We start from the raw sequence: 26,301 nt of genomic DNA, 5'->3' as shown, positions 1-26,301 counted from the left end.
GATATCACTGTTCTTTGATGCTGATAAATCCCCTTGACTTAGTGCCAGATTCAAATTAATATCAGAAAATGCAAAGACCACCCACACCATTAGATTTTTGTTACTCATATAGTTTGAGCTCATTGGAGAGGACTGGAAGTTTGTTGCTGTCCGCAAAACCCTATCTGCAAAAAGGAAGGAGAATATTGAGCTTTGGTGTGCTAATTATTGAAGAGCCAGTGTTAATGCTTTCACATTTAAAATAGTCAATGACTAAGGTATCAGAGGCCACTCCACATCCTCAGGCACTGAGAACTTTCAAAAGGAACAAGTGTAGCAATAGAGTCATAGAGTCATACAGCATGGAAATGTGCCTTTTGGTCCAACTCGTCCATGCCAATAAGGATTCCCAAACTGAACTAGTCCCATTTGCCTGCATTTGGCCCATATGCCTCCAAATCTTTCCTTTCCATGTACCAATCCAAATGTCTTTTAAATGCTGTAATTGTACCTGCCTCTATCACTTCCTCTGGCAACTTGTTCCATAAATGCACCAGCCTCTGTGTGAAAACGTTGCCCCTCAGGTCCCTTTTAAATCTTTCCCCTTACATCTTAAACCTGTGACTTTTAGTTCTGGACTCCCTTACCATGGGGAAAATACCTTGGCTACTCACCTTATCTATTCCCCTCATGACTTTAAAAATCTCTATAAAGTTACCCCTCAGTGTCCTATGCTCCAGGGAAAATGTCCCAGCCTATTCAACCTCGTTATTTAACTCAAATCCTCTGGTCTCAGTAACATTCTTTCAATCTAGTAACATTCTTAATAATAACTACAAGAACAAAACAAAACCCAAAAAAATAGGATATTGCAGTAATTGCATAAATGTATTATTTAACTTTTGCTTTGGTATAGACATGTTTTGTAATTGGACTATTAGAATACTGGCCATCAAAAGACATGCCTTGGTAATTTCCATGTTTATTGTCTTCAGTTGATTTTCAACTTATCCTGCTTCACTGCCCTACCCCTACCTAATTCAGTAACTCTAAATCTCCAGCAGATCAATGGGGTATTTTAAGGACTCTTCACTGTAGGAGGTACAAACGGAATGAAACCAATCCATTGCCATAAATTCTCAATATTGTTGTTTTCTTTCCCAGCATGCAAACGCAAAGAACAAGAACAGAACAAAGAGAAGAGCAATACACCAAAGAAGCCACGGCTAGTTTTCACTGACCTCCAACGCCGAACTCTTTTTGCCATTTTCAAGGAAAATAAGCGCCCTTCTAAGGAGATGCAGCTCACCATCTCACAACAGCTCGGTCTGGAGTTGACCACCGTCAGTAATTTCTTTATGAATGCCCGGAGGCGAAGCTTGGACAAATGGCAGGACGAAGCCATGTCGAGCCCAGGGGCTTCATCGTCGACCTCAAGCACTTGTACCAAAGCATGATTGAGGACAGTGCACCTGAACAGGGCACAACTCAATATCCCTTTTTTTTTGCTTTTTGAAGAGGCTGTTCAGTGGTGAGTGCATAAGCACAATCTTGATCAACACTTTTTTTTTAAATTTAAAGGGATGGCACATATTTTAATGTGTCTAGCATTTAAACTTTTTTTTTCTTAGATCATCTGAGTCCTTGCTGTTAACAGACATCAAGGCTGAGAGTCTAACTGGCAAATTTTCAATGTCATCAGGCACAGCACAACATGCTATGTTGCTGAGCAATAATATGTCTAGTGCTTTGCCTGACGGTTGTTAAGGTGTATTAATCGTGATTAAAAATAATCATTAGGTTGTGAGTAGATTCACTTATTAGTTTCTAGTCATGTTATGCAATGAATCTTGTTGCGGTAAAACTGGCACAGACACTGAAAGTAGGTGTCGCCCATGTTGTTTTAAGGAGCATCAATAGAATTATCGGAGAACATTTATTCAATCATGCTATCTCATCACTAACCAGACTGTTTAAGAATAGACTGTTAGTGGTAAGTACGCAAGCACAAAATATCAAAGGCATTTTTGGAATTTTTCAGTCGGTCATTCACACAACATCACACAAATCTTGAATGCTGCTGGTAAACGTGCCCCCATCATTATATTCATCAATTGGATGGAGCTGGTAGTGGTGGGAATGTAAGCACAACCCTCAAGCACATTCCTTCAAGTTATCAAAGTCCTGAAATACTTTAATGTCTAATCATGTCATCTGTATTGTTTTTGTTTTCAGAAGATATCAGGGCCATTGAATTGTGAACACAGTTGATTGCTGAAGAAAGAGTAAATATTGTTCTCATAATAGCTATAGAATACTATGCATCCACACACTTATATTCTATTTTTGGCCAACACTGGTTTTCTGCTGCAAACGCACTGAGTAGCCTATGTAAAGAGGGCTGCCCATGGTGAGTGCAGAAGCACAAACATTAAATAGCTTTATTTCTCCTAGAACTAGACATCAAAACCCCTTCTTCTTATATGTGCACATTCACCACTGAACGGGCCCTTTAAGAACACCATTGTTGTGTTCAAAGGCAAGCCTAAGGCTTTAAAGACTCGTGAAGACACTTGATACATTTTTTTTTCTATTTATTATTAAATCGAAACCAAAGATACTTTTTTCTGCACCTAATTGTTCTGCAAGAAACTTTTAAACAAAAGAAGCACGTCAGGAAACAACGTACGCACTGTGTTTCAGTGGTTGTCTTAGTCGTTTTGGGAAGCAGAGTTACGAAAGGGTTAATAAGCCAAGTAGCAACAACAAGGGAGCAATGCCACGGATCATTGCTGCTTCATTTGACGACACTCGCCGCCTCTTAAAGTTGAATATTGTCTTTAACGTGTGCCTATGCAGTTTTTTTTCAGAAACGTTGTACAGAACAACACAAAACCTCTTCCGCTTCAACCAAAGTCAGCTTCATAGAGATATGGATCTGTTTCCAGATTTTATGCATTACAGTTGAGTGCTATTCGCACACTTGGCCTGTCTTTCAATGTTCGTCTTATTGAGAGAGGGAAATAACCATGTGGTTTCATAATTTCCTCCCAATTAGCAATTTCAATGGAACAGGATACCAACAAATGGATCCAAATGGCTCCAAGCACAAGATGTTAGGGTGAAGATTAAGCACCTCTACCAAAGATAATAACCCATTCTCATATCTCGGTAAAGGTAACTAAATATGGGAGTGCTTTCAGACTGAATGTTGCATTTCATGAGGTAATAACCTTTATCATAACATCTGATTCTAGCCATATACATTTAGCAAATATTCAGCATAGTCAATGGTTCTTAATCAATTTGGATAATTTAAGTAAAATGTAGTTTTTAGTTTATAATTTTGTTGATTTAGTCTTTTGTAAATTAATGCATTACATACAATATTAATATATTCAAAATTATTTGACTTATGTTCTTTATCTAGTTTAAAATGTTTAAACCTTTTATTTTGAAATGTTTAAAATGGTAATTATTTATTTTTTAAGATTCAGATTCAATTGGTCCTTTGATTTAAAAACAAATCGCTCTTCATCTTAAGCACAAAATCTCTTTGGTTATGTCTGTTGGTGAAATTAGTAACTGCTTAATAATAGCCAATTCACAATTGTACTTTAACTTAAATATCTTACAAATTTCTTATTCATTGATACACATTTAGCTCAGCGTCTTGTGCATGGAGTCCATGCGCACGTCCAAGATAAGTTCAACTTTGAAGATTATCAGGAAGTCTATGATAATTTTACAAGAAGACAGTGCAGTATTGGTATACTGTAGTCCAATAGCTTTATCCAGGCATGTGGAAGCTTTTATCCTTAAACAAAGCTATATCCAAAGAAACCAAACCAATCAGACCAGCAATCTGAAGGGTGACCCCACAGAGAATGACAATACTTTCCCTGTGATTCTTATTGTTTTATACCAACTCAGCTATTAGAAATATGCTGTATTGTGATAAAAGTTCAGACAGTTGACAGTGGTGTTTTCATCACTTGTCACAATCCCGACATGCTGTGTAAGTGATTTAATTAACAAATGTTGATTTTTAAACAAGTTAGTAATTTTTAAAGTGCTTTTGACTGTAGTTTAGAAATCAAAAGGCTACATCAGCTTAATTATTATTTGTATTATTATTTTTGGTATTTATTGTGAACTCTATATTTAAATGGTGATTTTTCTCTTATTTATCAAATGCGATTAACATATTTAAAATGAAAGGTGCAGTGCTCAGATGGTCATTAGTGATTGCATTGTCTTTTTATTTTATAAATAATTCCTTTATCCCTGATTTTCTTTTGTATTTTGCTCGAAAAAGAACACAAAATACTACTGAGAATCAATTGTATATGCATTGATATACATCCAACATAAATCAAATTTTGGATCCTATAAAATTCTTAGACAGATTTGAGAATTTAGCATTTCAAAATTATATTAATTGGCGTTCTGTTATATTTTCTCTGCACAAACTATGTGAGCCAAGATTCAAACATGTTTTCATTACTTTTGGATTTTAGCGCCTTTATGCACTGCATCTTTTATTCTTAATTTTCAATGCCAAAGAATTATCCCACTATAAGCACTGAAAGATATCCCTTCAGTCTTATTAGTAATAACATGGACAAGCAATGAATTTATATGGAACAATATAGCATGTACTGATGGGAATATGAATACACAACACAAAATACTTTAACAATCTTTCCACCGTTGTTTAGCCCTGTGTCCAAATGGCTTTAGATAGCTTCTTTCGATTGTGAAGAAGTCTTTAGCATTAGTGACAAGAGACAGAAAAAAAAACCCTGAACTCGCTGCTTCCAGGTATGAACTATGTGTAAAATCTTTCTATTTCTAGTGAGAACCAAAGAGGCTACCTCACTGAATTTTTCCATTTGTAATTTTAATCGCGTCGATGATACCAAAGATACCAAAGATTTCTTTCTCTGCACGGTCTGTGTTTTGCTCCTGCTCATGTATAGAGTGTCTCTTAAATACAGCTGCAACTCAGATACCCCAAAGATGTAAATGGTGGTTTGCACTCATTCTAAATGTGTATTGTTTTCTGTGCTGAAAAGGATAATTTCATTATTAGAATCCAACATCAAGAGACCAACTGTACCATGTTCAGTGTCTTGGTGAACAGTAATTCTTGTATGAGTGGTCAATTCTTTTAAAAAAAAACGCTAATGTCACCAGCACTCCATTGTATTTGTTTATTATACACATAGATAAATAGGTTTGATCAACTTTGATGTAAAACAATACATACATCACTCTATGGAAATGTTGTTTCACAGTACTTTTGAAACTAAATTTGGCTAAAACTTTAAAAAAAATCAAGGATGCACATAAAAGTAATTCTTCACTCAAACCTGAAGTCTGCAATTATTCTCATACAGTAGCAAAGTGAGTTGGTAAATGTGGTGGGTTCAGCGGCTGTGATGTCACTCAGATTCCCTTTGTTCCTTTAGCACTGCCTTGTGTCCTGCCTCTGTTCAACCATATGTCCTTTTAAATATTTATAATTAAAATATAATTACAAATTTCAATGGGAAAAAAAATCTGAAACAATTATTAAAAATTCCTGCAAACTTAAAGCCAATATCATTGAATAGATCAGATCTTCCACCAGTTCCTTATGGTCCAATAGAGGAACTTTCAGTTAATTGCGTCACTTGTGCATTGCTTGTGTAGTTTTAATTAATACTCTTTTTCTTTTACTTTGATTCATGACTTTAATTCAGATTTATTTCATGACAAACTACACAATTTATTTTTAGTTAATTAAAATTCTTTTTGCTCGACATGTATAAAATGTATTCATTAGATAATCTTTACTTTTGCAGCATTGGAAGGGGGGAGAAAAATATTATCCTATGTAATGCTACCAAAAGCATGTTATTTTTAACAATATTTGGACGAGAAGGCACCTTCCTATTCTTGAAAGATGGATTTGCATTCAGTTAAATTTATATGTACTAAGGTGTCGAACTAAACCAGTGCCTAAGATGATTTGATGCTTTAGGTCTTTGCTCACTGCAATATGCCCACATCATCTTAACTTTATGGATGCACAGAAAATAAAGCAAATACACATCCTGAATCAGTCACCACCATTACCAAAATACCTGTATTCAAATGAAAAACTAAAATCTGGATGCACGCTTTAGTTGCAAAGTGTGATATACCACGGGACGAGTGCCTTGCTTGAACCAAAGCGGTGTTTCTTTCCAGTTTCTAGACCTCTGTGCATTTTTTTATTCCTGTGAATACCTCAGCTTTGAAAAGGCCACCAGTTTTTTTTATAGCGGTGAGCCATTATACTGTGGTGCTTTGCAATGCAACCATGCAAAGAACTAAACAAAGATACCAAAGTTTTCTCTCTATCTCAACCTCTATCTTCTCTTTCTCTTTAAGATACCAAAGCTTAAAAAACCTGACTGAGTAGGTTGGCAGCACAGACCGTGCATTCCTTACCGAATTTTCTCAGATATACCTCATAGATAATAGTGTCTAGGGTGATGTTATTATAGCATATGTAATAAATTATTCACTCGTTTTTTGGTAACTGTGACTATGATATTAAAAAAAAGCTTTATACGTTTTAAGTTGTGATTTTTGTAATAGGTGACAGGTGCGCTTATGGAAGGATTGTAAATGTTTCATGGAATTTGGGGAAGTTGCAGAACGAGCCCAAAGTTTACAGTTTTCATATTCTAAAAAAACAATCCGTTGGGTTTTTTTCCTTTGTGTGTGTATGTGTTTAAAATGCGTTTATTTCCACATTGTCCTACATAGACTTATTGACTAATTGTTATGTGTTAAAAGTGTAGTGTTAAAATTAGCAACTGCCAGTGCTATAATTTTATGCATGAGGCTTGATAAATTTAGCAAAGTTGATGCATTGTGATTATCGAGAGTAATATTTTTTAATTTAAGAAAATAGATTTTTTTCTTTTTACAATAGATTTTATTTATGCATGAGAGCCTGTTATTTGTTAGACATTGTGGAACAGTTGTGTATATATTGGACTGTGAAAGCAAACGCAGTTGAATGGAATACACTGGAAAAGTTGGCGCACAGCAATTGGGAGGGGTTGATGTGTCAATTAAAAATAAATGTCAAAATAAGACTTAAGATAAATAAAAAAACAAATCTGCACAAAATCAATAGGGTCCTTCAAATCATACTACGGCCACTTACAATGGCTGTCCACAGTTGGACATTATCATAGTCAGAGAAAGCTTTTTCAAGATCAAGATAATACCCAAACAGAATTAATTCAGTTATAAAATAGAATTTCTTATATGGATGTTTATAGCGGGAGCTCTTGGTCGATTTGATTGAGAGAGGTAATTTTCTTTCGTTATTTATTTGCCAAAGATGAGGATGGGGTACATAAGTTTGGAGCAGAGGAGAGGCAGTCAACAGATGTTTCTTCATTTGTATTTTTTTCTCTTCCAGACTTCTATTAGTATTCTTCCATAGGACAAAAGAATGATTCAATGTATAAAAAATAGATTTCTGATGTTTTTCAAATTTAATTTGCAACAAAGCTGCAGTTTCAAATCTAACAATGCTTTTAAACCAAAAGGTTTGGTTGGTTTCCTTATAATTTTAAAGGTGTATGAAAATAAGAGGAGATGTGAGTTGATGCAAAGGTTGTTTGTGTACTAATCAATACTGAGTGAAAGTGGGTTAATTATTATTGACTAACATATGCCAGGATTAGTTTTTCGCATTTTGCTTAAATCCAATTCTACACGGCTTCAGTTTGCAATCTGTGACAGTAGCTGAGGACACTGTGTTCCACTGCTCTAACATTTACAAGAATGACTGATTCAATATATTCAAAGCTTGCTGTGATGGCTATTTTTCAAGCTCTATGGTAAAACACAATAGGGTCAATTTTAATTTCACCTTCCTGTAGGGAAGTTAATGGCATTCAGTGCAATGCCAATTTTACATAAAAATCTATTTACTAATCATTGCAGATAATGAAGAATAATACAGGGCTAGGTATAAAAAGACAGTCCACTCAATCCCATGCATTTCCCACCTGAGGGAGTGGTTAAAAATTATATGCCACCCTATCCCTACTAAGTACAGGTTTCTGTGCCATGAACATTAGTAAGTTCACTATTGTATTTTTTGTACTTTCTTGTCAGTTTATAGTCACATTATTTCCTTAACTATTTTCCAACGTTCCTTCCTTCCATTAAAGATACTGACTCAGGCTGTGGCACTATTGTCCTCCAGGATGTCCAAATGCCATACTTCATGAATAAGTCTAGATAATTTATCTGACCAGGAAAAGAGTATCTTCTGGTACTAAACATAAATTTGTGATGATTACTTCCTACTGGTGTGTCACTAAACTTTGCACTTTTACATCAGCCTTCATACCTTTCCTTTGTCATAGTTTTTCACGTTTTTGGATCATGTTTTTTTCTTCAGGTTCAGACTTTTGTTGAGACATGTCAGCTACAAGAAACAAAATCAGGGAACAGGTTCAGTGGAGTTAGTATCATACTACCCAGAATTTTGTTTCTCGATAATCACAGCTCTGTGAGATCGGGAGTATGATCATTTTGAAACACTGGGTCTTTTCTATATGATCAATGAAATGAAATGAACTAAAACCTTCTTTAATGATTGTACAAGTGCCATTTTCAAACCAAATACAAAATTAAAATAAATTGTTAAATCTATAAAGTGACTAGATCACTTGTGAATTACAGTTGTTATGTTGGTGAGTGCCATCCATATTTGAAAGCCAAATAATCATATTAAAGCCTGGCTTCCTCGCTTGGCTCAGCCAAATAAAACACAATAATATTTTCTAAATTGAGAATTATGCATTAGCCTGGTGGATCAATCTAGCATGAAAACATACCAGCCTAGAAGAGCTCAACTTAATCTTTGTGCTAAATTTACTGATGGCAGTTCAGAGTGCCAAAATGAGCACCATAACAGCCACTTCTTCACTTTTAGCTAGTAACCCTCCTGGAAAGCAAAAATGTATGTGGATGAGGATATAGGCAGAATCAAGCTTAGCAATAATGCACCCCATGGTCTTGTAATATACTCGGACCAATTGCTAATTTTCTTAAATGTATGATACAGTGGAGAGTCAAAGACTGCTGAAATCTTTTGCAGAAATGAACCTTCAGGAGTAGAGAGGAAATAATGAGGAAAGGTTGGGTGTGCATTTTGGCTGACTGCCATGTTCAGGGGTTTCCTTCCACCTTGAGCTATCCGTGCTGCTTATCATTTGTAGCAAAATCATAAAAGTGTGAAAGAAATGTTTATCACTTCAAATAGTGAATAAAGGTAATCATCCTGCCAATTATTCTGATTTTCTTGAAGCTACTTATTTTCTCTTAAAACAGAAATTTTCATAAACACTGTAATCCAAAACAGGTGACAGGTTCAATCAAAGCAAAAGGAGGAACAGTTAGTTGAGTCTAATAAACAACGTTTTCAAATAAGTTTAGATATGGGTTGGACATACAATTGAAAAATAACAAAGTACTTTGAAATGTAAAGAAATTAATTTGACATATAGTTGGTGTTATTTAATATGTATAAATGCAAAGTGAAAAGACTGATGAAGGATATCAAGGCAGAGGATTTTGAACAAAATATTACTATTCTGCACATTGCAGTATAGGATTCTGGGCCTACTTGCAGTTTGCTATCTTAAAAAATGTTGGTGTAGTTTGTGGCAACAGTAAAGGAAGGAAACAAAGCTTTAGGTTAGTTAACAAAAGGGATAGACCATTAAGTCCATGAAGTAATGACATGTGTATAAAACATATGACAAACTACATCTGAAGTTTGTACCATTGCAAAAATTGTTTTACATTGGAGAGAATGTAGTGAAGGAGAATTGATGCCTTATATTAGACATTTTTTTAAAAACCCAAAGTAAAACTCAACAGGAGTGGTAGCATCTATGAAGGAAGAAACAGAGTTAACATTGAGAGTCAACAATGGTCTTTCTCTGGAACTGTCCAGGAAAAGCATCATATTGGACATGAAATGTTAACTTTATTTCCCTCTCTCCATAGATGTTCCCAGACCTGCAGGGTTTCACCAGCATTTTCAGCTCTTATTTCAGACCTCCAACTTCCACAGTATTTTCCCTTTACCTTAAGCTAGGTAGCCTGAGTCAAAACTCAAGGATGTTGACACCATCCCAGACAAAGCAGCCCACTTGATTGGCACCACCATCCACAAGCATCCATTCTTTCCATCACCAATGCTCAGCAGCAGCAGTGTGTACTATCTAAGATGCACTGCAGAAATTCACCAAAGGTCCTTAGACAGTGCTTTCCAAATGTACGACCACTTCCATCTAGAAGGTCAAGAGCATCACATACATGGGAACACCACCACCACGAGCAAGCTCCCTCCAAGCCACTCACCATCCTGATTTGGAAAAATATCACCATTCTTTCACTGTTGCTGGGTAAAAATCTTGGAATTTCCTCCCTAAAGACATTGTGGGTCGACCTAAAGCAAATGGACTGCACTAGTTTAAGAAGGCAGCTTACCACTACCTTCTCAAGGGTAACTAAGTACAAGCAATAAATGCTGTCCAGCCAGATACACTTACATCCCATGAGTGAATAAATAAAAACTTGAGTCACGAGGACTTGCAGCATAGATTCAAGACCTCAACAAGGTGTTGGGGCGGCATGGTAGCACAGTGGTTAGCACTGCTGCCTCACAACACCAGAGACCTAGGTTAAATTCCTACCTCAGGCAACTGTCTGTGTGGAGTTTGCACATTCTCCCCGTGTCTGCGTGGGTTTCTTCCCACTGTCCAAAACAAGATGCAGGTTAGGTGAATTGGCTATGCTAAAATTGCCCCTAGTGTTAGGTGTAGGGGAATGGGTCTGGGTGGGTTGCTCTTCGGAAGGTCGGTGTGGACTTGTTGGGCCGAAGGGCCTGTTTCCACACTGCAAGTAATCTAATTATGGAGCATGGCATGACTATAGGTTACATTAGCAGATGATTGCTTCATTCATTCATACAGTCTTCTTAGTATTTTTAGCAGAGGTGTTAACATATTTATTTTAAACAAATTAACACATTCACTAAAATAGTGAACAAGAAAATGCAGGGAGGGGCGCATGTTAAATCTTTATTCATTAATATCACTAACAATGCTGTCTCAGTTAAATGTTCATAATATGTTTAAGATAAGCATTACAGCAAAGATGATTATGAACTAATTCTGACTTCACTACCTCATGTAGATGGCAGTGAATTTGTGGAACATACTATCGAGGAACAATGGAGGATGAAAACATTGTAAATTGAAGATGAACTCGTTTTACCTGACAGGGAAGCATTAGTTTTGATTCTGGTTTGATGGACCAAAATGAGCAGTAGTTTAGTCAGTGGTGTTCTTCAGACTCAGCTAACATCTCCTCCTTTTGTTTTACTTCATCCTCTGTAAAAGTCCCGGCTTTAGATATTCTGTGTAATGAAAGCATCCCTGCAAATTTCAATATTCCTATGATTCCTCATATGTGCCATAATACAACTGACAGATTTTGATGTGAGTAGTACAGGCACATGATACAGAGGAAGATACTAAATTCATTTGAACAGAACTTTTTAACATGCCAAAAACTGATTTAAGTTATGATACGTAAAGACACTGACAAATGGAAACCTGGAATGATAACTGAAAAGAAAGCTGAAAATGGTGAATCTTTAGAACTGAAGAGATATTCTATCTTTCTGCTTCAAATGCTGATCAAACTGTTATGTATTTGGCATATTTTCTGTATTTATTGAAGTCATTTAAGGTTCATTGAACAGCCGCTTATTCTTGGTGGGTCATATAACACTGTAATCCTAAGCAAGAAATATACAGAGGAATAATATACCACAATTACAGAGGAATTCTGAAAACTGCATTTTCTAGCTCCACAATAGTACCAAGTATCTTCAGACCAACCTCATAAGAATTGATATTTTCTATCTAACGTTTAAATAAAACAGCCCCTATTGTTTGAAAGACAATAAGTGCAAAAACACAACAGAAATACTCAAAAGAAAAGAACCAAAAGCACATATAAAGTGTTACTCATAGAGAAAATTCTGGAAATATTTGGAATGTTTGGAAATATTCATTTGGAACCTCCAGAGTGATGAGGATTGGAATTTTGTTTATTAATTAACACTTAAAGAAATTTGTGCAAATTCTGAACTCTGAACAAGTGTGACATACATCAGCATCTGATAGGTTGGTCAAAGAGGTGCTGGAAATGGGAAGAGAAGCAAGGCACTTCTTTGGAGTAAATATTTAAACTTGAGAGGCAAGAACAACAGGAAATTTTGATGGATGTCTAACTAATATCACAAGGGATAGTACATGAGAAAGGTTAAAATATTGGAAAGACTGTTCTAAAGGACTATCCAGACTCATTTTGTGCATGTAGTTATGTTAATTACCATACCTGGCCTTTGCCTTTTGTCTAATCTTTAGTTTCCTTTTTGTTCTGATCACACTGTAGAGGAGTTCCCTTATTTTCTCATTTCCAATTCGGCTCACCTAAAATAATTTATCATTTTATAAATGCTGCAAAGACTTGCTTTGTACTCAAAATGTTTCCGTAAAATAAGTACAAATGATACAACAGGAATTATTTACATTGTTTGCATAATCTTTCAATATAAATTCATAAATTAGCTTATTTGAAAAGTTTTGGAAAACTGGACATAACAATCTTGTGAAAACACGCACAGCCATAGGTCATTGTATATATTAGACTTGATCTCTGACTCCATTGACTATATAAGTGCTTGGAAGATGCACTAATTTAGTTCTAAACTTTAACGTGTTTAAATTTTGAGTGGCATTATATCTAAAAATCAGTACAATGTTAGGAATGGCAGGTTATGTTGAAAAGGTAATTAAAACATGGCTTGTCAAACCTTTTGGGACTTCCTGTAAGTTCAGTAGTGACGTCAAAAACTACGTATATTGACACTATTTCGGTTTGATGGCACAATTTCTGCTTCTGTAAATGAATCATGAATTCTTGTTATGTGTCATGATGGCATTTTAGTTTATTATATTCCCAGGATCTAATCCAATTCTCTTCAAACTCATTAGTGTTGTTATTTGATATTATGAAATATCGAAAATCTTCTCAAATATATTAAAATACAATTTAATATTTAATTGATCCAGAAATAGTTTTTGAAATTCTTTGAGGTGCTAATGTTTAGATGGAGACTGTTATGGTGCTTTTTTAAAAATCAAATATTGTCCCCTACTGAGTAACTTTTTAACGGATGTGTTTATGAAAACACAATTAAAAAGTGCAACAACAGTTTCTCAGCAAGTCATTTAAAATCAAAATGAGAACCTTCAGCTTTAGATTTACCATTTAGTCACTTCTCTGGTTCAAACTATTATATTTCCTCATAAAGGTTTCTTGCAATCTAAAATTAGGAGCAACTCCTACATATAATTCAACAATAGAATAAGTTCTATGATATCAGCTATATTTTCAAAAAGACCCTAAATATAACTTTTAGAACTCATAGCCAGGACAAGCTAACCATACATGGATATGGATGTCCAGATTATGAGGCCAAGTACTCGCTAAGCATTCTGTCAAATAATTATAATGCTCCCCAGTTAGTCAAAATGTACAAAATAATTTTCAAAATGATTTACTATTTTAATGATAAAAATAAAATAATTATGCCTTGATTCAGTCTTTCAGTGACAAATTTTAAAATGCATCCATTAACTAGTTGCATATGAAAGTTGCTCCTTTGTTAGCAAGTTAGAATTGAATTGAATTTATTGTCACGTATACTGACACACAGTGAAAAGCTTTGTCTTGCGAGCAATGCAGGCAGATCACATCGGTAAATAGCATAGATAAGTAAATAATAGGTAAACAGTGGCAAAAACAAAAACACAGGTTAAGGCGAATGTTAAGCGTTGTGGGTCCATTCAATATTCTAACAACAATAGGGTAGAAACTGTTTCGAAACCAGCTGGTGCATGTGTTCAAGCTTCTGTACCTTCTCCCCAATGGTAGAGGTTGTAGAAAAACATTGCCAGGGTGGGATGGATCTTTGAGAATGCTGGTGGCCTTTTCTTGACAACGGGCCTGTTAGGTGGATTCTATAGATGGGCAGTTGGCCTTTGTGATTGTCCGGGTCAAGTTCACTACTCTCTGAAACTGTCTCTGATCTTGAATGGTATAGTTGCCATACCAGGTAGTGATACATCCAGACAGAATGCTCTTGATGGCACACCTGTAAAAGTTGGCAAGGGTATTCACCATCATGTCAAATTTCCTCAGCTGCCTGAGGAAGAAGAGACATTGGTGGGCCTTTGTAACCAGTGCGTCCACATGAAGAGTCCAAGAAAGCTTGTTGTGGCTGACCACTCCCAGGAGCTTGACACTCTCCACTCATTCCACTTCTGTGCTGTTAATGTGTTGGGGGGCATGAGTAACATCCCGCCAAAAGTCAATAATGAGTTCCTTAGTTTTGCTGGCATTGAGAGCTAGGTTGTTGTCATTTTACCAGGTCTTCCAGCTCCTGTCTGTAGTCTGTTGTGTCGCCATCTGAGATTCATCCGACTATGGTGGTGTCATCAGCAAACTTGTAAATGGCATTTGGTGTCATCAGCAAACTTGTCTGGTATTTGGCAATGTAGACATGGGTGTACAGTAGGGAGCTGAGTACGCACCCCTGGGGGGGCGGGCTGCAGTGTTGAGTGTTAGTGAGGATGACATATTGTCCCCAATCTTCACTGATTGTGGCCTGTGGGTCAGGAAACTGAGGATCCAGTTGCAGAGAGTGGGGCTTAGTCTGAGGTCACTAAGTTTAGTAATCAGTCTCAAGGGCATAATAGGCATAATAGTGCTGAAGGCTGAACTGTAGCCAATGAATGGTATTCTTATTAACTGTTCTTCGTGTCAAGATGTTCTAGGGAGGAGTGAAGTGCAAGTGATATGGCATCCGACGTGGATCTGTTGGTCCGACCGGCAAAGTGGAGTGGGTCAACAGTAGTTGGGGGGGGGGAAACTGGAGTTGATTAGTGCCACGACCAGCACTTTCAGAGCTCTTCATGACCACCGAAGTTAAGACCACTGGGTAGTAGTCATTGAGACATGCTGCATGAGCCTTTTTAGGCACAGGGATGATGTTTGCCCTCTTGAAACAGGCAGGGACAGTGGCCTGCTCAGGGAGAGGTTGAAGATGTCTGAGAAGACCTCTGCCAATTGATCTGCACATGCTCGGAGTGCACAGCCTGGTACTCTGTCTGGTATTCTGCTCAGTTTCAAAAATAGACAAATTATTGATTTCAAATTGTCATCACTGTATTAAATGTTAAGCTCATGCTATATGTTTTATAATTTTGTGCCCATTTATCTGTAAGCATTGCTTTCACAATTTACACTCAGATTCAAATTTTAAGTTGAGATAGTAAAAACACACATGTAATATTATCTGGTGATGAGTTAAGTTTTGGTGGTCTGATCGTACATTTCCAAAGTGTTCCAATGTTTCTGGACAAGAGCGACCCTTTTCACATTCTTCTGACACTGGACCATAGCGTTACTGCATTAGAACATAGAACGTAGAACATAGAGCAATATAGCGCAGAACAAGCCCTTCAACCCTTGATGTTGCGCTGACCTGTGAACAAGCCCATTCCCCTACACTATCCCATCATCATCCATACGCTTATCCAAGGACTGTTTAAATGCCCCTAATGTGCCTGTTAAATACATTAGCAGGTGGGGCATTCCACACCCTTACCACTCTTCTGAATAAAGAACCTGCCTCTGACATCTGTTAAATCTATCACCCCTCAATTTGCAGCTATGCCCCCTCATACAAGCCAAAGTCACCATCCTAGGAAAAAGACTCTCACTGTCCACCCTAACTAATCCTCTGATCATCTTGTACGTCTCTACCAAATCCCCTCTTAGCCTTCTTCTCTCAATGAGAACAACCCAAGTCTCTCAGGCTTTTGTCATAAGATCTACACTCCAGACTAGGCAACATTCTGGTAAATCTCCTCTGCACCTTTTCCAATTCTTCCATATCCTTCCTGTAATGGGGTGACCAGAACTGTACACAATATTCCAAGTGAGGCCACACTAGCATTTTGTACAGTTGTAGCATGACATCACAGCTCTGGAACTCAATCCCTCTACCAATAAAACCTAACACACCGTATGCCTTCTTAACAGGACTATCAACCTGGGGTGGCAACATTCAGGGATCGATGTACATGGACACCAAGATCCCTCTGCACATCCACACTACCAAGAATCTTTCCATTGACCCAGTACTCTGCCTTCCTGTTATTCTTCCCAAAGTGAATCACCTCACATTTTGCTGCATTGAACTCCATTTGCCACCTCTCAGCCTAATTCTGCAGTTTATCCAAGTCCCCCTGCAACATTCTTCCACACTGTCCACCATTCCACTGACTTTAGTGTCATCTGCAAACTTACTAACCCATCCACCTATGCCTGCATCTAAGTCCTTTATAAAAATGACAAACAGCAGTAGTCCCAAAACAGATCCTTGTGGCACACCACTAGTAACCGGACTCCAGGCTGAATATTTTCCATCAAAGCACCACTTGCTGTCTTCTTACAGAAAGCCAGTTTCGAATCTAAACCGCTAAATCACCTTCAATTCCATGTCTCTGCATTTTCTGCAAAAGCCAACCATGTGGAACCTTATCAAAGGCTTTACTGAAGTCCATGTACACACCACGTCAACTGCCCTACCCTCATCCACATGCTTGGTGACCTTTTCAAAAAAACTCAGTGAGGTTTGTGAGACACGACCTGCCCTTGACGAAACCATGTTGACTATCTCCAATCAAATTGTTGCCTGCTAGATGATTATAAATCCGATCTCTTATAATCCTTTCCAAAACAGATGTAAGGCTCACTGGTCCATAATTACCTGGGTCATGTCTATTGCTCTTCTTGGACAAGGGGACAACATTTGCAATTTTCCAGTCCTCTGGTACTAAACCTGTAGACAATGACGACTCAAAAGTCAAGGCCAATGGCTCTTCCATCTCCACCCTAGCTTCCCAGAGAATCCTCGGATAGGTCCCATCTAGCCCAGGGGACTTATTTACTTTCACACCTTCTAGAATTGATAACATATCCTCCTTATTAACCTCAATCCTTTCTAGTCTAATAGCCCGTATCTCAGTCTTCTCCTCTCTGATATTCTCTTTTTCCTGAGTAAAAACAGATGAGAAATATTCGTTTAGCACCTCTCCAATCCCCATGGGGTTCACACACAACTTTCCACTTCTGGCTTAGGTGTAGCTTATTTTTAGTATGTACCTATGTACCAGTTAATCCTTATGAAGAGTTAATATCCATGTCTGCATTGTTTAAATGATGCTAAATTGGGGAGAAATTGTATAGTTTTATAAAATAAATGTCAGCAAAGCCTTTGAAATAGGATAAGAAAGGTAAGGGTTGACTATTTTGAGGGAGCACCCAGTCATCATAAACTCTGAAAATGCATTTCCTCATATTTCATTGTTATAAACACAAATATATCTCTGTGAATTCAGAAACATGCACATTGTAATTCTTTTGCATTTGCAATTTAACATCTTATGGAATCTTAGAATCCCAATTTTGTGGAAAGGGGCCATTTGTCCCATCAAGTTTTCACCAAAACTTTGAACAGCATCCCACCCAGACCCAGACTCAGACTCTCACCCTAATGAATAAAGTGAAATATGTCACGCAATCATCCCAGTTACACAACCAAATTTAAATCAGGAAACAAACATTGAAATTTTGTTAACATGGGCATCAGGAGCTTCATGGTGTCTTGGAAGAATTGTGTTTAACACTAGTTCTGTACAGACTAGAGATTAAATTTGTGATGTTTTTGAGCTGAATGATTCAATACATATCGGGTTTTAGCCTTACCAATTTCACAAGATGTGCTCCATGTATAGAGTTATGCCTATTATGTCAATTGATTTCACTAGCTCCTTGTTAATGGGCTTTAACTAAATGTTTGACTTGTTGGTTTTCAGAAGTCAAAATAACAGACTGAACTTCTGATATCAGCTGGGCTATAAGAAAAGTGATATTGACATGCTTGGCAAAGTTGAAAGATCCACCAAATGTATTTTTAAGACATAACAACATAAAGATTGCTAGGTTTCCCTATATAACCAAGACTTCTTAGAACTTTAAATAACTTTCCTGACCTCCAATAATTAATAAATCTGAATCAAATAATTGTAAACTTTCAAAGTTGCCTTTTATACTCAATATTAGAGTGGTTCTGAAAAAGCACAGCAAGTCAGGCAGCATTTGAGAAGCAGGAAAATTGCCATTTCGGGCAAAAGCCCTTCATCAGAAAAGTCCTTCTTGATGAAGAGCTTTTGCCCAAAACGTTGATTATCCTGCTCCTTGGATGCTTTCAGACCGGCTGTGCTTTTCCAGCACCACTCTAATCTTGACTCTAATCTCCAGCATCTGCAGTACCCACCTCCGCCCAGTTGATTTCATACTCAATATGGTGACTTCACCAATAATATACTAGTTACACTAACTAAAAGTGAGCTGACATGATCATTGTTTAAGTCCAGTTGTAAAAATACAAAAAAATACAAATAAAGCAAGAATAAGTCCCCTTTTAAATACTAGAAAACAGTACAGATGTAGTAACTAGTTTGTTTTTTGGAAATTTTAAATAAATATTGAGAAATGTTTCTAAGGTATTATTAGTGCAATCAATGTAGCACAATCTTTTAGACTGGCAAAACATTGGATGAAATTATTTATATGAAAGATAAAGTCCATAAATTATGCATAATTTCATAAAAGTAAGTCTTCATTATTTGGTAATAATCATGTAAACTTTCTGAGAATGATTTACTCTGACAGGATCAGTAAAATGACTAAGGTATATTGCTTTTATCTGTTAATTATGGATAATATTTGTTCAGTTTCAAACTCAGTTTTTTATTATCAAGGTTGCATTATTCTTGTTGGATTTGATTACCTCACAGTAACACAAGACAGGGATGCACATAATGTGCACTTTGTTAAAACTTGAATTAAAAGGTAAAAGATTTATAGACTAAATCATTTCAAGAGTTTAAATTGTACTCATTGCATTGCAAAATATACAACACTATATAACTGATGCCAAACTGAAGTTTAATGATTTAATTCAAAATTCGTTATAATTTCAGTATAACTTTTTCAGCTGAATGTGACATGGAGTCAGTGATGTAATTCCATTCTGCAAGCTCCCAATACTTCAACACACTTACTAAAACAAACTCAATTCCTCAAATATGTCTGTGTGCCACAACCTGAAAAATCAAAGAAGAGTTCAATTTGAAAAATTAATTAAGTTGAGCTCTTCAATTGTGCTTAATAGCCTCTAGTTGGTACAATTGTTGCAAGATGCCCATTCAATTGCTGTTTTTACAAGTGAATCAAAATATGTCTCATCACTACCATTTCTTTTTGTAGCCTAACCCTAACCTTAAATCATTTTCCTTTCAATTATTTTGCTGATGGCATGATAAAAATGTTCTTTTAATTTCTTGAAATATACAGCAGTGAATGCCACATTGAAATATTTAGTCCAATATTTCCTGCCTTTCTCTCACCTGTTACCTTTTCATGGAACCTTAAAGTGAGAATTCCCGTGTCACTAATAATTCTACAAAGTAGAAAAACTAGTGAACACAAGATGTGACGTCTGATCCAACTATGCAGTTTATTAGAACATAGAAAAGAAAAGCCTGGAAAGAGTAATTTTAATCCAAGTTACTTAAGTGAATATAAAACAAATTAGATTATGTATTCCTTTCCTCATTTGTGACATAATCTTGAATCATTGAACCAGTTTTCCTCTGATGATTGCAGATGATTGCAGAACTTTCAAAACTCTGTCTGTATTCTCCCCAAATTGATTCAATTCACTTATAAGGAAATAATTGTTTGATCTTCAAAGGATGTCCATCCTGAGATGCCCAGAGTGGGAAACAATAGTTCTTCTATGCCTCTCCAGATCAACATCCAAGTCAGTTTAAAGACCAAAATTCTATCTAAGTGAATAGAATCACTCCAGAATGTGTTTTACTCCTTCAATGAACATTTTCAGAACAGATGGTGGGTCTTCATGGCAGAGGTAGATTCCCTAAGTCAATGTTAATTGGTACAAGGTTAAGGATATGTTAATCATTGAAAAAAAATACATCTGCGGCAAATAGTTTTTGTTTTAGATTTCTGCCACAAATTTTAATCAGTGACCAAGATGAACCAATAATATCCGGTAAAGCCAAGTGGTAAAGCAAAAAGTGGAAGCTTTGGGTCTAATTTTGGCCTGATTTGAATTTATTTTTATAAAAAAAACTTCCCTGCTTGCAATAAACATAATAATAAAACAAATACAATTGGATATTAAAATAACAATATTTCCCTGGGATGAAGTCCCTTAGAATCTAGAATATTTTTCAGATACTCTTCATTATGCATTTACTATTACTGTAACATTTTTTAGCATTAGAATTCATTTTTTTTTACTGAATTGGATCATTATTTGTAAAAGAAGAAAACTGCGTGGCTATGGGAAAAAGGCAGGAGACTAACGAGGTGAATTGCTCTGGCAGAGAGACAGTACAAACATGACAACCTCCTACTATGCTCTAACCATTCTAGGATTCTAGCAATATTTTATTTATGTAGAACCAATTCCACCTGCCTCCCTGTGAAATGCATTGACTTTATATCCATAAATTATACACTGCAATGATATTAGCGTTACTCATATTGATAGAAGCAAAATAAGATCATCCTAAGGACGTTCATCTGCTGTAGTTTCAGCTTTCTGAAATTGCAATGTATCTAAAGTCTTTTGTACTTTTGAAAAGTAAATGAAATCTTTTCAACCTTCCTCTTGTTTAATGCTAACAAACCGGCAACTGTCCCATCATTCTGTTGAATTTAAAATGTTACTGCCATTTGGATGCAGCTAAGTGTATTTCTGTTTGTGAACACAAAAGTATCGGGTAGTGGGTAGTCAGTGAACAGCAATATGGTTAATGTCTGTGATAATGTGCTGACTGCTGTGTATCAGCTTGAAACATTTGGGGTTCCATTTCTGAGAAAGTTGAAAGCAAATACTTGCAGCAGGCAGAGCATGCAGGTGCCCAACCTAAACTAATGATTCGGAGATGCCGGTGTTGGACTGAGGTGTACAAAGTTAAAAATCACACAACACCAGGTTATAGTCCAGGTTAGAGCCCTCCACTACCACCTGATGAAGGAGCGACACTCTGAAAGCTAGTGTGCTTAAATTTAAACCTGTTGGACTATAACCTGGTGTTGTGTGATTTTTAACCTATACTAATGTATTCAACAAGTGCAGAAGCAATGAGGAATCTGCTGTATGCCCAAGGTGTGTATCATGAGCCCAATATTAAGGTTAATTAGGCTGCTGCCCATTTGCCATACCACTGTTTACAATGGGCATTGAAAGAGACCTTACATTAATTTGGAAAACAAAATGGGTGTTTCGGCTATTTTTGTCACTTGGCAGCCCTGGATTTCTTGTACGAGTGTTTTTGTGCTCCCTGTGCCACTTTATTTTCCCCATATCCAAGCATCTTTGGTGGCTGACACTGATAATGTGGTCTTGAAGCTTCTCGACATATTGTGCCAGATGCCTGTTGAGCATGAGTACGTTATACTAATGATTTGATGTAACATTATCTGGTAAAGTTAGACCATTTCATATGTAATGCCAGCATCAACAGGCAGTTTCAGGTCCCATTGTCTGCCCCTCGATTTAACAACTGCTTAAATGAGTTAAAGGGAAGTCATTAAGAATGTTACTGCAGCTGGTGACCCATCACTCAGTTCTAAAGCTGGTAACAGCATGAAACAGCATCAAACAAACAAAATGTCCATATATTATTGTGACAATAGCAACCTCCTCAATGGACATTCTCCATCCATGCTAAGTTTGAGTTGTCCACCATTTAATATTTAAATAAGTTTTAACTGAACTTCCTGGTTGAACCTAGATGTGAATATCATAGTGTAAGGGATCACAAGAAACATTTAAAATGTGTTTTTAAAGACTATGCAAAGGAAAAGGATTTTAATTAAAAATTTGTGCTCAATTCTACTGTGTTCCACCTCTCAGTCTTTGAAAGAAGTGGATAAACAGGAAATTTTGACAGTAATGTTTCTTCCTCCAGTTGCATGATTAGGGTTACAATTTTTTGCGTAAACTCACATTCTCCTTTAGTTATATTAAGACACACAATGCTCATTGTTCGTTAGCTTCTTCTTCTCATGTTTTTATTATTTATTAAGCTTAATGTTTGCGCCTGACGCCGTGCAATATCCGTAGCTGTGTAAAACGCGAGTTACAACCTGCTGTATCAGTGTTACGTGTTTCAACTATTGCATAGTTCAAGCTTTTATTGTTGTTGATGTTGACGTATCCGGGCACTTTAAAAACCTTTGCAAGGTTCCCAGTCCTTTTGAGTTTCAGTTGCTTGTTTGTACACTGTTTTCTTGCTGTTTAAACGTATGCCCTCCATCAGGCGCATAGGTGTTTTGTCTGTATCATGCTGGAATATGTTTTTTTAAATTAATTTTTAAATTTCCGCTATCATCAAATGGTAGTGCTGTAAATTCTGCAATTAATGTCCAATAAACTGCTTTTATTCATTCCAGACTGAATTTGGAGTAATTTGTTAATCATAATCACCAAGATGTCTGTGAACTATTCCACCAGCAAGCATATTTGTGGGCGGCACGGTGGCACAGTGTTGCCTCGCAGCGCTAGAGACCCGGGTTCAATTCCTGCCTCAGGCGACTGTCTGTGTGGAATTTGCACATTCTCCCCGTGTCTGCGTGGGTTTCCTCCGGGTGCTCCGGTTTCCTCCCACAGTCCAAAGATGTGCAGGGCCAGGTGAATTGGCCATGCTAAATTGCCCGTAGTGTTAGGTAAGGGGTAAATGTAGGGGTATGGGTGGGTTCGCTTCGGCGGGTCGGTGTGGACTTGTTGGGCCGAAGGGCCTGTTTCCACACTGTAATGTAATCTAATCTCTAATCTAATTTGTATTATCTCCAGATGCCATACAAGCTCTTGTTCATCTTTAAGATTTTTGAATTAACCTTAGGCTGAACTCTACCAAATTTTCAAATCCCTGTAATGTGGTTTTCTCTCTGCTAAGGGCCCTGGGTCAGCATCATGGCTGATAATTTCTATGACTGCAACCAAGTCATGCTGTCTCTGTCTTCTCCACAACAAACAACACAGATATTTCTTCCATTGTCTTCTATTTTCTCAGAGTCTTTAAGTCATAGAGATGTATAGCATAGAAACAGACCCTTCGGTCCAACTCGTCCATGCTGACCAAATATCCTAAACTGATCTAGTCCCATTTGCCAGCACTTGGCACTCCTTCTAAACCCTTTCTAATCATGTACCCATCTAGATGCCTTTTAAATGTTGCAATTGTACCAGCCTCCACCACTTCCCCTGACCATCTCATTCCATACGCATACCATCCTTTGCTTGGAAAAGTTGCCCCTTAGGTCCCTTTTAAATCGTTCCCCTCTCAACCTAAACCTATGCTCTCAAGTCTGGACTCCCCTAACCCTGGGAAAAGACCTTGTCTATTGACCCTATCCATGCTGTTCATGATTTTATGAACATCTATAAGATCACCCCTCAGTCTCCCACGCTCCAGAGGAAAAACAGTCCCAGCCTATTCAGAATCGTCCTAAATCCCAAACCCCCACCAGCACACCCCCATTCCCTCATTGCTGTACCTACACCCCCACTGCCTTACCCATTCCCCCATCGCTGTACGTACACCACCACTGCCATACACATTCCACCAACACTGCACCTACCCCCACTGCCAAACCCATTCCCCCATTGCTGTACCTACCCTTACTCATTCCCCCATCTCTGTACCTACACCCCCACTGCCATACCCATTCCCCCACCACTGTACCGACACCCCCACTGCCATATACATTCTACCATCGCTGTACCTACACCCGCACTGCCATATCCATTTCCCCACCACTGGACCTAACCCCCCAAAGCCATACCCATTCCCCCTTTACTGTACCTACTTGCCCCACTGCCATACACATTCCCCCATCGCTGCACCAACACCCCCTCGCTGCTGTACCCATTCCCCCATCACTGTACCTACACCCCCTCTCTGCCATACCCATTCCCCCATCACTGTACCTACAACCCCCACTGCCATACCCATTCCCCCATCACTGTACCTACAACCCCCACTGCCATACCCATTCCCCCATCGCTGTACCTACAACCCCCACTGCCATACCCATTCCCCCATCACTGTACCTACAACCCCCACTGCCATACCCATTCCCCCATCACTGTACCTACACCCCCTCTCTGCCATACCCATTCCCCCATCACTGTACCTACAACACCCACTGCCATACCCATTCCCCCATCACTGTACCTACACCCCCTCTCTGCCATACCCATTCCCCCATCACTGTACCTACAACCCCCACTGCCATACCCATTCCCCCATCACTGTACCTACACCCCCTCTCTGCCATACCCATTCCCCCATCACTGTACCTACAACCCCCACTGCCATACCCATTCCCCCATCACTGTACCTACACTCCCCCACTACAATACCCATTCCCCCATTACTGTACTTACACCCCGCCACTGCCATTCCCATTACCCCATCGCTGAACCTACACCCCCCTCTGCAATACCCACTCCTTCATCACTGTATCTAACCTCCCCCCACTGCCAAACCCATTCCCCCACCGCAGTCGCGACACCCCCCTGACTGACATATCCATTCCCCCATTGCTATACCTACACCCTTCCACTGCCATACCCATTCCATCGCTGTGCCTATACCCCACTACCATACCCATTCCCCCATCGCTGTACCTACACCCCCACTGCCCTACCCGTCCCCCATCGCTGTATCTACCCCCACTGCCATACCCATTTCCCCCATCGCTGTACCTACACCCCCACTGCCTACCCATTCCCCCATTGCTGTACCTACACCCCCACCGCCATACCCATACCCCATCGCAGTCCTGACACTCCCCCCCCACTGCCATATCCATTCTCCCATCGCTGTACCTACACCCAACTGCCATACCCATTCCTCCAATGCTGTACCTACACCCTCCCACTGCCATATCCATTCCCCCATCACTGTACCGACCCCACCCACTGCCATACCCACTCCCTCATTACTATACCTACACCCTCACTGCCATACCCATTCCCCATCGCTGTGCCTACCCTCCCCCCACTGCCATATCCATTCCCCCATCACTGTACCGACCCCACCCACTGCCATACCCACTCCCCCATTACTATACCTACACCCTCACTGCCATACCCATTCCCCATCGCTGTGCCTACCCTCCTCCCACTGCCATACCCATTCCCCCTTTACTGTACCTACGCCCCTCTCTGCCATACCCATTCCCCCATCACTGCACCAACGCCCCCTCGCTGCTGTACCCATTCCGCAATCGCTGTACCTACGCCCCCCTCTGCCATATCCATTCCCCCATCACTGTACCTACACCCCCCACTGCCATACCCATTCCCCCATTACTGTACTTACACCCCGCCACTGCCATTCCCATTACCCCATCGCTGAACCTACACCCCCCTCTGCAATACCCACTCCTTCATCACTGTATCTAACCTCCCCCCACTGCCAAATCCATTCCCCCACCGCAGTCGCGACACCCCCCCTGACTGACATACCCATTCCCCCATGGCTGTACCTACACCCCACTGCCATACCCATTCCCCATCACTGTACCTACACCCTTCCACTACCATACCCATTCCCCCATCGCTGTACCTACACCCCCACTGCCCTACCCGTCCCCCATCGCTGTATCTACCCCCACTGCCATACCCATTTCCCCCATCGCTGTACCTACACCCCCACTGCCTACCCATTGTGGGCGGCACGGTGGCACAGTGGTTAGCACTGCTGCCTCACAGCGCCAGAGACCCGGGTTCAATTCCCGCCTCAGGCGACTGACTGTGTGGAGTTTGCACATTCTCCCCGTGTCTGCGTGGGTTTCCTCTGGGTGCTCCGGTTTCCTCCCACAGTCCAAAAAAAGATGTGCACGTCAGGTGAATTGGCCATGCTAAATTGCCCGTAGTGTTAGGTAAGGGGTAAATGTAGGGGTATGGGTGGGTTGCGATTCGGCGGGGCGGTG

The 26,301-nt window shown here is 38.9% G+C and overlaps 1 protein-coding gene across 7 annotated transcripts in view; it reads left to right on the top strand.

Moving 5' to 3' along the window:
- onecut2 (one cut homeobox 2) overlaps window positions 1-21,626 on the top strand; it is a 39,311-nt gene extending 17,685 nt beyond the window's left edge. Inside the window, exons 2-4 of one of the 7 annotated variants that reach the window (XR_015758130.1) lie at window positions 1,144-3,204; window positions 4,701-4,803; window positions 11,251-21,626. Coding sequence is in view for 1 of the 7 variants with exons in the window: in XM_043685841.2 (XP_043541776.1) it covers window positions 1,144-1,436 (293 nt within the window). In the remaining 6 variants the exon portion in view is untranslated. Of the gene's footprint in view, window positions 1-1,143 lie in introns of all 7 variants that reach the window. The other 6 variants (XR_015758126.1, XR_015758127.1, XR_015758125.1 and 3 more) reach the window with 6 other exon arrangements.
- Window positions 21,627-26,301: the final 4,675 nt, after the last annotated feature.

Source organism: Chiloscyllium plagiosum, unplaced genomic scaffold, assembly GCF_037043375.1.
Source record: "Chiloscyllium plagiosum isolate Xiang-an unplaced genomic scaffold, Cpla_swu_hap1 HiC_scaffold_1, whole genome shotgun sequence".
Lineage (NCBI taxonomy): Eukaryota > Metazoa > Chordata > Chondrichthyes > Orectolobiformes > Hemiscylliidae > Chiloscyllium > Chiloscyllium plagiosum.
Note: the sequence above shows the minus strand (reverse complement) of the source record. Positions and strands in the feature narration are given on the sequence as shown.